This window comes from Rhyacophila brunnea, unplaced genomic scaffold (genome assembly GCF_057557595.1).
Source record: "Rhyacophila brunnea isolate RB1 unplaced genomic scaffold, BYU_Rbru_1.0 scaffold_7, whole genome shotgun sequence".
In the NCBI taxonomy this organism is placed as follows: domain Eukaryota; kingdom Metazoa; phylum Arthropoda; class Insecta; order Trichoptera; family Rhyacophilidae; genus Rhyacophila; species Rhyacophila brunnea.
In genome coordinates, this window is record NW_028233339.1 from 11,978,710 (window position 1) to 11,991,061 (window position 12,352).

Consider the following 12,352-nt stretch of genomic DNA (forward strand, 5'->3'; position numbering starts at 1 on the left):
ATATAATTATTTATCGTTGTTTTTATTTTTGACGTAACAACTGCCACTATGACGTTTAATAGTTTGTTTACATAAGGAATTGCAAATGGCGACAATAATAAATCCGCTTCCTAGCAACGGAACAATTCTAAACTAATATAATATTACACTGTATAATCGTCACGATTGCAGTATCATTCTATGGCGTAATGGTTGTGCGTTAGGCTGATAACCGAACAATCGTTGGTACAAATCCAATCGAGTGTGTTTTTTTGTGTGAAAAAATAAATTATGTGTTACATGTCACACGCCAAAAATACACTGATTTGATTTTCCAAACGCGCCTAAAGAAGTATAACTTCAAAAATGAAAGTTATTAGTAAAATGTATTGAATGTCAGTTTTTGCGAAAACGTTATTCTCATACTTACATAATATTATATTACTAATTATTGAAAACAAATTGATGTTATAATGTAGCGCTTATATACAAGTGCATGGATTTCTGGTAGCAATAGTGCTTATTTTAGACTATCGTGACAATAACTGTTTACACGTAAAAGTGCTGACTGTCTCTCCAATCTCATTCTTCAAGAGTAAGCGAGGTGCGATGTTGTCATTTTATGGTACATACTATTTGACAGGTAGTGAAAATCAGTTAACGTCAAAATGAGTATAGTTCGTAGTTTGCTGGCAGGATTGCCACTATCGTTCTACTGCGTAGGCGCAGATTGAACAAATCCTAACTGTCGCATGAAAATTCTGAAGCTTCCAAACTTTTTTGATTCATCCATAGAAGCTTGCAACTACAGGATAATACATGTTTACCCATACATTTGCTTGTTATGGCCGCGATAATACTTATTGTCAACAGTAAATCTTGGTATTAAATTAATTGACAATATCATGCGTGTGTTGACAACATCATAATTTGAAAAGTGTGATAACCAATTAATACAACGATAATACTCTTTTATAGAATTAATATTATGTTTTATGTGATCATTAAATGTAAATTAATAAACAAGAAAAGAAAAGATATCGTAATGACTTAATATGTACCGATTTTCCTTATTTTTTTTAATGTTATAATAATATACACATATTGGTAAAATGGTGTCGGCTTCTTCTGGCAGTGTAGGCGACTCGTTTAGGTATTGGTATCGTTACTTTCAAATGACACTAACAACCTTCCAAAGTGATTTCGTCGTAGCCACAATGTCAAAAGAATTTTGTCTTCCTTTACTAAGGTACCATTATTATAATCACCACCGACCCTGAGTGTGTCCTGGTTTCCTCCAACAATTCTTTCCACCAGTCATCCATAGTGATTACTTCTTTTTCTTATTCTTGTCCCAAGTACACGGCATTGGTAGCTTTATTAGAAGGTTTGGATTACTTAACACTACTACGTCGCTTATACGGTACATATTAATTCATTCTTTAATATTAATAAATCTTCAAACCTTACGATATCTGCAGCTCATTATTATATACGATGTTTAGGGTTTTCCATTCACTGTACGTCAAATTCGCATAAAACGGATAACTTACTACTTAGCTACGCATGCGTAGACCGTTTCATTAATAATAATGTAAGTATTTAGGTACGTTTAAAAATATGTTTTTTTAAATCTTTAAATAAACAGGTTGCGAGTGTATCATTTCACAAGGCATTGAACCGAATCTCGTGGTACCAGAATCAATTAATAGATGCGTGTCATTACGACTATTATATAAATAACACTGTTAGTTCGATAAGAATTTTTCTACATTTTTTGCATAATATTTGACCTTTTCGACAAAATTAATAATTTCAAGGTTTAAAATAAATCAATGTCACCTAATTATAATGTTATCACAACATTTTATACATTTTATAATATATCTATTAAATTAAAGTAATATTTTTTTAATATGATCTTTTACACCATCAATAAATTCATAATATTAAAACAATTAAATCATTTCTAATTCTAACAAATATTTACAACATAGGTTGGTAATGTTGGTATCATATTATTATGTATCTAAGAGCTTACTAAACTATCCTGGGCGAAGCGAAAGGAGGAGAAATGTGTATTTCCTGAAGAAATTTAATACATGGGAAGACTTTTTAACAAAATGTCCGCATATCAAAACTATTCATCTCAAATAATTAACCTACTGAAATAGTTTTTGTGAGTTTTTCTAGTTTGTTCGGCCAAAATTAACATGGTACAATGGAAAAAATATTCACGCTCTTAATCATTACGGAAATTTGCATAAATACGGCATACATTAAATTTTATCTATTAGTATAATATTATATTTAACGATTATTAATTATAAAATCAAGTTTAACAAGTCGTTATCTTATCGCCTTTTTTCGATTTGAGAGGATTCATATTTTTATTTTTTCTTATAGTTCGATATGTCACCTTCGTATTTTTTTTGTTTATCAGAAGAATAGCCAGTTAATAAAATTATCATACACGCGTATAAAAATATAATATACATGTTAATTTAGGTACATTACAGCATCCGTTGACCATGCTATAGTAATAATTAGCAATATTTATTTTTTTGATTTATAATAATCAGTGATGGAATAGAAATTAGTAAATATTTATTTCTGAAAAACAAACCACAAAATGGACACCAAGAATATAAACATTCTCAAAGTAGATTAAAGTTATTGCTGATGAATATTTGACATTTATACTATGACTTTTTGTCAACATGATCTCATGTAAAAACAAATAAAACAGATTCATCATTATTCTATGTGTTAGTAATTCACAATCCACAGGCAAAACAAAGCTTTTAAAAATAATTCCTGTCCAAGGATACTAGATATTTTGAAAATCAAATCACATCACACATTTTTTCACAATCATTCACCACAACACCATGTTTATTAGCTCTTTCAGCAGTATACCATGACGCACGGTTACTCAGGAATAGGGAATCCAATCCCGAGCCAAAATTGTGATCCCAGGATTTCGAGATTATAATTTGACGATCTCGGGATTGGCATTTTTTCGATAGTTAATATAAAATTTTTATATATACAAATAACATTGACAAAATCGGTCAAAAATAAATCTAGAATAATTTATACTATTTAAGACAATATTTATTATTAATAATGTGTACGTTTAATCTTCAAAATACATACATAGGTTTATGGATTAAATTATATTGTAATATAAATAATAATGTGAAAGTAAATGAAAAGATAACAAATACAAATACAAGTTCAATTAAAATTAAAATAAACATTTTTTTTTTGTTAACTGTCAATTCATGGTGGAACTGCATTGTATTGTTATTTTGTAGCATTCCAATTATTGAACATACATCATTTTGAAAACACTTCTGAGAAAATATATTACAACCAATAGAAAAAATCTTTTTGAAAAAAGTAAGACACCCACGCAGGATTGAACCTGCATCTCTCGGGTATCGCGCCCACGCACATTGACCACAATGCTAAACGAGTCATACTTAATTACGACAAATTTTAACTAGTGGCTTTTAATACTCACTGAAGCGCTTTCTACTTATATATTTTAAAATAGGTAATTAATTACAATAATAATATGTTTTATATAATATTATATTTTGTGGTACAGGAAAACGATGGTCACCCTGCAGTTATCTCATAAGCGAATACATAAATGCTGAAGATGCTCTAAAATACACATCACTCTTCCTCTGGATCCCATCGCACAAATCGACTAAGGTAATTTGGCAAAGTTCATAGAAACGGACAAAATGAGGGCGCAATTCCTCTTGGCGTTTTTGGTGGTAATTCCAGTGTTCACACTTGGAAAGCCACAAGAAGCTCCCGAAAACCATTCGAGTAACCGCATTACTCCTGGCAGCACAAATATACTGAAACTAGTTCACGTGGTAAGTTATAAACATATTTTTATTAAATTTGAATTAAGATTTTCAGTTTTGATTTATTTATATAATAGGTATATTGAATGTGCCGAAGAAAACTTTTTTTTGTACTAATTCCACGGTATTTATTACAACGTTTTTCTTAGCTCGTATTCTTATTTGTCCGGTGGTTCTTTGTCCGGTACAAATCTTGCAATCGATTCTTAACTTCCCGACTAGCTAGACATTTGAAGCTTTTAGAATATATCAGAATACGATGCCAATGCATTTTTAATACTTTTAGCCATCTTTAAGTAGAATTGAATTCATTTTCAGTTAATTCTGTTTTGTATGAAAAGTTATTTCGACACCATTATTGGTTGCTAGGGGTCTGGGGTAATAGCAACTAAATTATTAATATATACGTGCGTTACTATGGAAATCAATATGATATTTCAGTATTATTTCTATCAAGTACATTTTTTTTGATCGTTTAAGCTAGTCAAGTCAAGTTTATATGATACAACAGAAAATTTAAAAACGTAGTACTTATATAAAAAAATCTTTTTATCTTGTAATCATTTGACTTAAAATCAAGATATATAATATAAATATAACTCTTCAAAATTATCAAAGGCTTTCATACTATTTTTTATCGAATTCCTAATATACTGAAAATACCACGGAACCCCAAGGTTAAGGGTTTTCCGTGTATTTTTTTTTTTTTAAATAAATCCAGTTGATCGGCACTCAGCGCAGTATTATAAATCACTGATCGCGACCTCATTTTATGGTATCTAAATAAGTAACATGCAACCCTTCGGCATATTGGATAAAAAGCCATTTTATAAGTCAGGAAACACGCTTAAAATAATTATAAAATAAAATTCTACACGCGAATCATCTTTTAATTATATCAACCATCATATCACATCAAATTATATCGCAGTCATATATTTTTAAATGGTAATAATCAATAACGAAAAAAGCGTCGCGGGCGACTTTTTTTACCACTAAAGTGTATTTGCGGTGTGTGTTTTTCTCATTCAACTGGTCGACCCGCCACGCCGGGCCCCCTGTCAGCCCCCTCTTGTGGGGGCCATGATCTACCTACCCAGAGTAAATTATTAAAAAACCAATGATATCGAAAAATCTCTTTGTGACGTTAATTATAATTATTGGTAATTGGCCCAGGATAGGGAGGTGTATGTACCTACTGCAACTTGGCCACCAACCTTCGACTGCATCAAAAGAAGACGAAGAAGTGTCATTAATTGCATTTGGTGTTGGCGGCTCTCGTGGTGCAGTGGATAAGGCGCTGGCCTTCCACCCGAGAGTTTCTGGGTTCGATTCCCGGTCAGGACACACAATATTTATGTGTTTTTCTCAAAGCCTGGGCATTTGTGATTGTTCAAAATTACTAACAACCTTGTACGAAAAAGCAAGGACATGGTTATTAATAATTCAAAAAAAAAAAATTGCATTTGGTGATAATACATTTATTTGTTTTTTAGGTTTTCAGACATGGCCAAAGAACGCCTGCCGATACTTACCCGAACGACGTATACGTTAATCACACCTTTTATCCGTACGGATGGGGTCAACTGACAAACGTAAGAAAATGTCAACTTTATTACATAACTTTACTATCATATCTTTTAATTTTAATTGCCTTATCAGTTCACATAATAATATTTAATTTTAATGATTATCACATTTATAACATAACGTAAAATAATAATTCATTCAATATAATATCAATAATAATAATTAATTTCAACTGTATTAATTAATAAATATGTATCTGAAAATATTAAAAAGATTTTTTTTTAAAGTTAAAGATAAACTTACAATTGTAATTTTTTTTTTATAAAATGTGAATTTGTCACAGGACCACATCTTTTATTACATTATATTTTATGGTCATATTTATTATTCAAATTTAGTTTAAGTTTTCTATTTTTTTTAGTGTAGATTTTTGACTAATTCATCGTTTTAATATTTTTTAAATTTATTAATTAATACCCTTGAAATTGTAAATTATTATCAAAAAAATGTCTAAAATTGCAAGCTTCGTGTTTTTCCGCTAGGTGCCTCTGCTGGCATGCCTCTCCTCCTTCTAACTAATAACGCATTGCTTGCTTACGTGTTAGCAAACCTATTTAACTATCAACACATTTTTTTATCAATGAACAAAATAATAATGTTGCAATGCAGAGTTTATTATTTTGATACAGGGGTCGACATTTCTAACAAAAAATATATTCTAGAGTTAAGATAATATATTTGCTGCGAATCATAATGTTAATAATTATTTCGTGTGTTATTATTCATAGACTGGAAGAGTAAACCAATACAAACTTGGAAAATTTTTGAGGAAACGTTACGATGACTTCCTTGGAGCATTGTATACGCCTTCCATAGTTTATGCCCAGAGCACACACCCTGACCGAGCACATATGAGCTGCGCCCTCACTCTTGCTGGACTATGGCCAGTTAAGGACTCTCCACTGGACTGGAACGCTGAACTCCCATGGACTCCAATCCCGATCAGGAGCGAGCCTTTGGACGAAGACACTGTGAGCATTGCAACTTATGAACTTTTAATTATTTTTAACAACTTAAAACTTTTATTTAATTCTTTAGTTCGAAGCAGACTTGAGAGTGGGTCTATTGTTTGGGCACCGCATCAGTTGAAGTATGGCCTTATGGTGGAGAGGGTACTGAAGAAATTCTTGAGACTCCTTTACTTGAGGTTGTATGGATACTATCTATGGCTTTATCCAACTGACTTTCTCTTAGGCATGCTTACATACCGCAGTCTACAATTTAGAAGAAATCTTTATTTAGCTACGTATTTTTTTCGACTTATACGAGGTATAAATGAGAACTCTGCCATTCTGGGCAGTGTTGACCTGTGTGTCCTTGATAACTATCTTAGAAATAGATACCATCAGTTGTTTATTCTCCCAAGGTGCAGAACCAACCTGCCACTGGTAATGCCAATTGGGAGGGCGATAACTATGTTCAACGAAATTGCTTCGGGTGTTGATATATTCCACCTAGGTGAGAATAAGTTTAGGTGGACGTTGTTTAATAAATTCTTAAAATAGGGTCTGCTTAACTCATCCGGTGTACTTCCTTGTACCTATCTAATTTATCTACTGATCTATCTCTTTTTTTATGTAATACTGTTATATTTATATATCTTTGTTTCTAAATGTCATGTTGTGAACGTCTCAAACTTATAATTTGTAATGTCCACAATATGTTAAAAAAATAAATAAATTGAAATTATATTCACCAAAAAAAACAAAACCTTTAATGACAATTTTCATTTCATTTAAATCAAATAATTTGTATTTATAATATAACTATTTGGTTGATTAAAATTTGTAACATGTATGCATTGTTATCTAAAAAATAGTTTATGTATTTGATTTCTTTCATAGTATTCATCAAAATAGAGTGAGAGTAAATTGGCGATTAGTTTTGGAAAAAAATCTGCATCGCTTCAAACATACCTCTAAACCTCGTGCATAAAATGAAGGCTAGTCGTAAATAGCGGGAAAATCTTCTTTGAAATATAATAACCGAAGAATGAATAAAAAAGTTTTAAACATTTAAACTGTGAATCGTTTAAAAAATATATGGAGGGAAAGCCATCCACCGATTTCAGACTTATTAATATATACAATTTGACAACTAAATTATTGTTCTACAGTTTTCTATTGTGAAGTGAATTTCGGAGATTTTTCTTTAAATAACATGTTATTTTAAACTTGTTTTTCAATTGTACTCCAAAAAAACTTTTAATATAATAATATATCAACTAGCCCAGTGTCATAACAACACTAACCTAACATAACCTAACCGTTTATTCGCGTCAAGCCCATAAGATGCCATTTGAAAACACTTTACAACTTTTAAAAATGCACTCATATTCGTTAATGCAATATAATTTTTACAACGTCTTTATTAGGTCGAATTCTTATTTATTTGTCCGGTGGTTGTTTATCTTGCAATCGATTTTTAACTAACTTCCCGACTAGCTAGACGTTTGAAACTTTTATAATATATCAGAACACGATGCCAATGCATTTTTTTAATACTTTTAGCCGTCTTTAAGTAGAATTGCATTCATTTTCAGTTAATTCTGTTTTATATGAAAAGTTATTTCGGAAGACATCCGTAATCCAATCCATTATTATTGGTTGCTAGGGGTCTGGGGTACTAGCAACTAAATTATTAATATATATGTGCGTTACTATGGAAATCAATATGAAATGTCAAAATGACATTTCAGTACTAATTCTACAAGTACAATTTTTTTTGATCGTTTAATCTAGTCAAGTCAATTTTATATGATTCAACAGAAAATTTAAAAACATTGTATATAAAAAGTTCTTTTTATCTTGTAATTATTATCTATTTTAGTTTCATGCATTATAATTTATAATATGTTATAGGTATATTATATTCTTTCTAACACTGCTATTTTTTATTACTGTGTAATTTTGAATATTATTTTATAATCAATCGTATGCACACAGGTATATTATTTACCGAACATAACTATCATTTAGCCGTAAATATATATTTCTTGTTGTTTAATAAATAAATTACCTAAGTTTATTTTTATTTTTAGCTTCTTCTTGGCAGAAAGAACTGCCCGAGATATTCTGAGGCAATGAAGACCGTTTTCGAAACTGAAGAAGTCAAAAAGATAATGGCAGAAAATGCTGAACTCTTTAAGGAACTGACTGAACATACTGGCTTTGAAGTCAGCACACCAGAAGATGTTCATCACTTTATAGCACCCTGAAGGCTGAGGTAAATATTTTATTACTTATGTGTACTTTAAACAGCGAAATACTAATTGAACACATTATTAATTGGATTTTATTAGAATAACCCTTTTCTAACCATTGTGGTTTTATTACATTTAATGTCAAAAAGAATTTATCTTTGCATCGTGTAGTATAATATAGAAGTTCTCCGATTATTTTTTAGGAAGAGTTCGGTCTCGCACTGCCCGATTGGACCAGCAATTACTACCCCGAAAAGCTCACGCCCCTTACTAAGTTGAGCTATGTTCTCTACGCATATTCCCCGGAACTGAAAAGACTGAAGGGAGGTAAGGATGTCCTATGAGTGCAATGTCAAATATAATAATATTAATTAAATATACTTATTTATGACTATATAAGATATTTATTATACGTCTATCGAGTACATTATCGTAAACTGTCAAAGTGCCAAATGTTTGTGTTATTTTTCACGAATTAATAAAAAGTCAAATAAATTTATTTGTAACGCTGATAAAAATACATATTAATATTATTATAATTTTTATCTTAAATTAGTAATTAATATAATAATTAATAGTTTTAAAAAATCCCTTTGATGACTTTTCATTATTGCATTGTTTCCTTTTAATTCACATAAATCAAATCGTGATCGGAAATGTGTACGTCATTGAGATCAAATTCATTTATAAATAAAACACTTCAAAATACGTAATAAAAACCACCGAAATACAAAGGAAAGACAAAAGAAAATATGTTATTAAGTAAATTAGAAATACAATCATATCGCATATCAAAATTTTATTGGTGCTCGTATCAAGTCGTACATGTTCTTATTTGTATACATAACTTTATTACTGTCTGCAATGCTCCACGAACAACGAGCCATTTTTTGGTGTGCTATACGGCCAATGACATATTAAACGGCAATCTCTTTTCGGTAAGACAGCTCACGGTTAACTGTGCTACGGCGAAATGTAATACGTACAATTTAGATGACAACCATATCAAAACGGAACACCACTAAAGAGAAAATAAAATAAACAGAGAATTGATTATTATTTATAAAAATCTACTATTATAAATACTGTTTTTGCGGGGCAAATGCTCTTAAGTAGCGTTTTTATGAAATTAAAATTTTAATGCCATTATGTGAAAAGAAGTGTGCTCTTTTCTGTGTATTGTGGATTTTGTTACAAGAAAGCAAAATAAATAGATATTTTAATTTGTAGAAATGGCTTAAGTTGAGAAAATCCTTTTAACACTAAGTAAAATTACTTATTCAAAACTTTGAATATAGCACAATATTAAAACCTTAATTATGTATAAATAAAGTAAAAGAAATTAAAAATGATACACCAATTAATTTATAAGCAAGAGTATTTTTACAACTGTGATTTATTTCAAAATCGATTATCTCAAATGAAACCAAACTGACTTTAGCACTTTTTACCCTGGAACCACAGAATAATAATAATTTTCCGGTGAATAAGAGTGCTACATCCTTACTTTAAATTTGTCATATCATTAGTTATTATTCTGTAGATTTACTGTGATTGCAACTTGGTTGCAAATTCGAACAGTGGCCGGTCTATGTTAAAATATCTAAGTATATGAGTACAAAGTATATTTCATATATATCAAGTATATTATACATTTTATCGGTTACTCTAAAAAGCTACGAAACTATAAAATAAATAAGTCTTTTCGTTATTATTATAGGTCTTATGGTAAGAAAATTGATCAAGGACTGGTCCGCAAAGGCTGACAGCACTATTTCTCCCAAGGATCGCAAGATCTTCGTATATGCTGGCCATGATTCCACCATCTCCAACATGCTCTCTGCTTTTGGTGTGTGGGACAGCCAGGTGCCGAGCTATGGAATCACTGCTATGTTTGAATTGTATGAGAATTCAGAAACCAAGGAATACGGAGTTGAGGTATAGATACATTTTTTATTAAATGTTTTTTTATATAAATAAATTTAATATCATCTATTACCACACAATAATAATTAACAACGGTAATTTTTATTAAATTTATTAAAACTTCTAACATCTTTTAAGTACACCGTAGAGATGGCAGTGATGAATTTTCCGAGAAAATTATTTGTGCATGAATTTATCGAAATATAAATAAAACTTGTGGATATTTTAAGAATATTATTACATGTACTTACCTACACATGAACTATTTATTATTAACTTACGTCTTATGAGAAAATCCAAAATAAAACTTTACTTCAAACTGTTGAAAAATTCTAAAATTTAGATAGTCATCAACCCATAGGTGTCGCAAAATAAAAAATATCTCTATATATTTTGTGTTTATTTATTGATTTATTTTTACAGTAAATATTTATTTTATTTATTTATAGATTTACATTCGCAACTCGACCAGCGTTGGACCAACCAAGCTTACCATTCCTGGATGTAAAGAGACTTGCCCACTTTCAAAGGTAAGACTAGAAAATAATTCATATTATAACCTTTTTTTATTTGATTATATAAAAAAAAATATCATTAAAAATATTTTCGATGTCATTTATTTTATCACTCAAAATAATAATTCATTAAATCACCATTAGGGTCGAAATTTGAGACAATTTATTTTGAATGAAAGAAAAGTAATGTTTTACAATTTACAGATAATCTTACATTTTCTTAAAAATATAAAATGTGAATTATTTAAGGGATTGCATCTTATTATTACATATTTATATTCGTCATTAAAATTTAGTTTATAATTTTTTTCATAATATGCATTAATTAATTCCGAATTGCAAGCTTTGTATTTTCCCCACTAGGTATCTCTGATAGGCGGAGCAAAGGCTGTAACTATTTACTAACGTACACACACCTACTACAATTTTACATTTGAAATTGTTGAAAATAGTATTAAATTTACATTATTGACAAGGATCATTTTCTAACGGGGTGTTTTACGTGGGCGAAGTCGGATCGCAGCGGCGCGCGCAACTCAAACGTATAACCGTGTGTGAAAATGTTCGTAGACAGTCTTTTTTTCGTTATACGTTTATACGGTTATACGTTTGAGTTGCGCGCGCCGCTGCGATCCACGCCGACTTCGCCCACGTAAGACGTTGCGTTAGTTAAATAAGTATCTACAAATTAATAATAAATTATATTTATGTTTTCAGCTGATAACTTTGATGGAAGATGTAGTCCCAAATAAGTGGTCAGAGGAATGCAAGACAAAGGATCCCAACTATGTCGCCCCAGCCCTCACCGGTCCATAAACGTTGGAAACCAAGAACTGAACATCATTACCAATTCGTTGATATTTAAAACCATCCACTCAATACACAAGAACAAAAAGGGAAACCAAGCTTGTTGGCACATTATAGAACTTATAATATAAATACGACTTATTATTATTAATTTATTTAAAACACCAAAAATATAAAATGTCTCAACCGACTACGGTCTCCCTTATTTGATTTATTGTTGTTATTCAAGTTGTTTTTGTCTATATGTCTCAAATTTATTTTTGTAATAAATGACATTTTAAACAAATTTTTCATATACTTTTATTTATGTAAATTGGTTATTAGCTAGATACCTATCCACTAATAACACAAGTACATAACTAATCTCTATTTTTATTTCAAGATTTCGCATCTATAAAAATCATACAAAACTGTAAATTTATTTAGGGAAAAGTGATACCTACATT

The 12,352-nt window shown here is 30.2% G+C and overlaps 1 protein-coding gene across 1 annotated transcript; it reads left to right on the forward strand.

The window, feature by feature from the left end:
* Nucleotides 1-3,663: 3,663 nt before the first annotated feature.
* On the forward strand, nt 3,664-12,192 carry LOC147064489 (prostatic acid phosphatase-like). Its single transcript, XM_085958301.1, is given in 9 exon segments — nt 3,664-3,875; nt 5,363-5,461; nt 6,185-6,427; nt 8,497-8,650; nt 8,653-8,681; nt 8,862-8,985; nt 10,379-10,596; nt 11,034-11,114; nt 11,817-12,192. Coding segments are annotated over 9 exon segments (1,185 nt in total). The 5' UTR covers nt 3,664-3,737; the 3' UTR covers nt 11,916-12,192.
* The last annotated feature ends 160 nt before the right edge of the window (nt 12,193-12,352 follow it).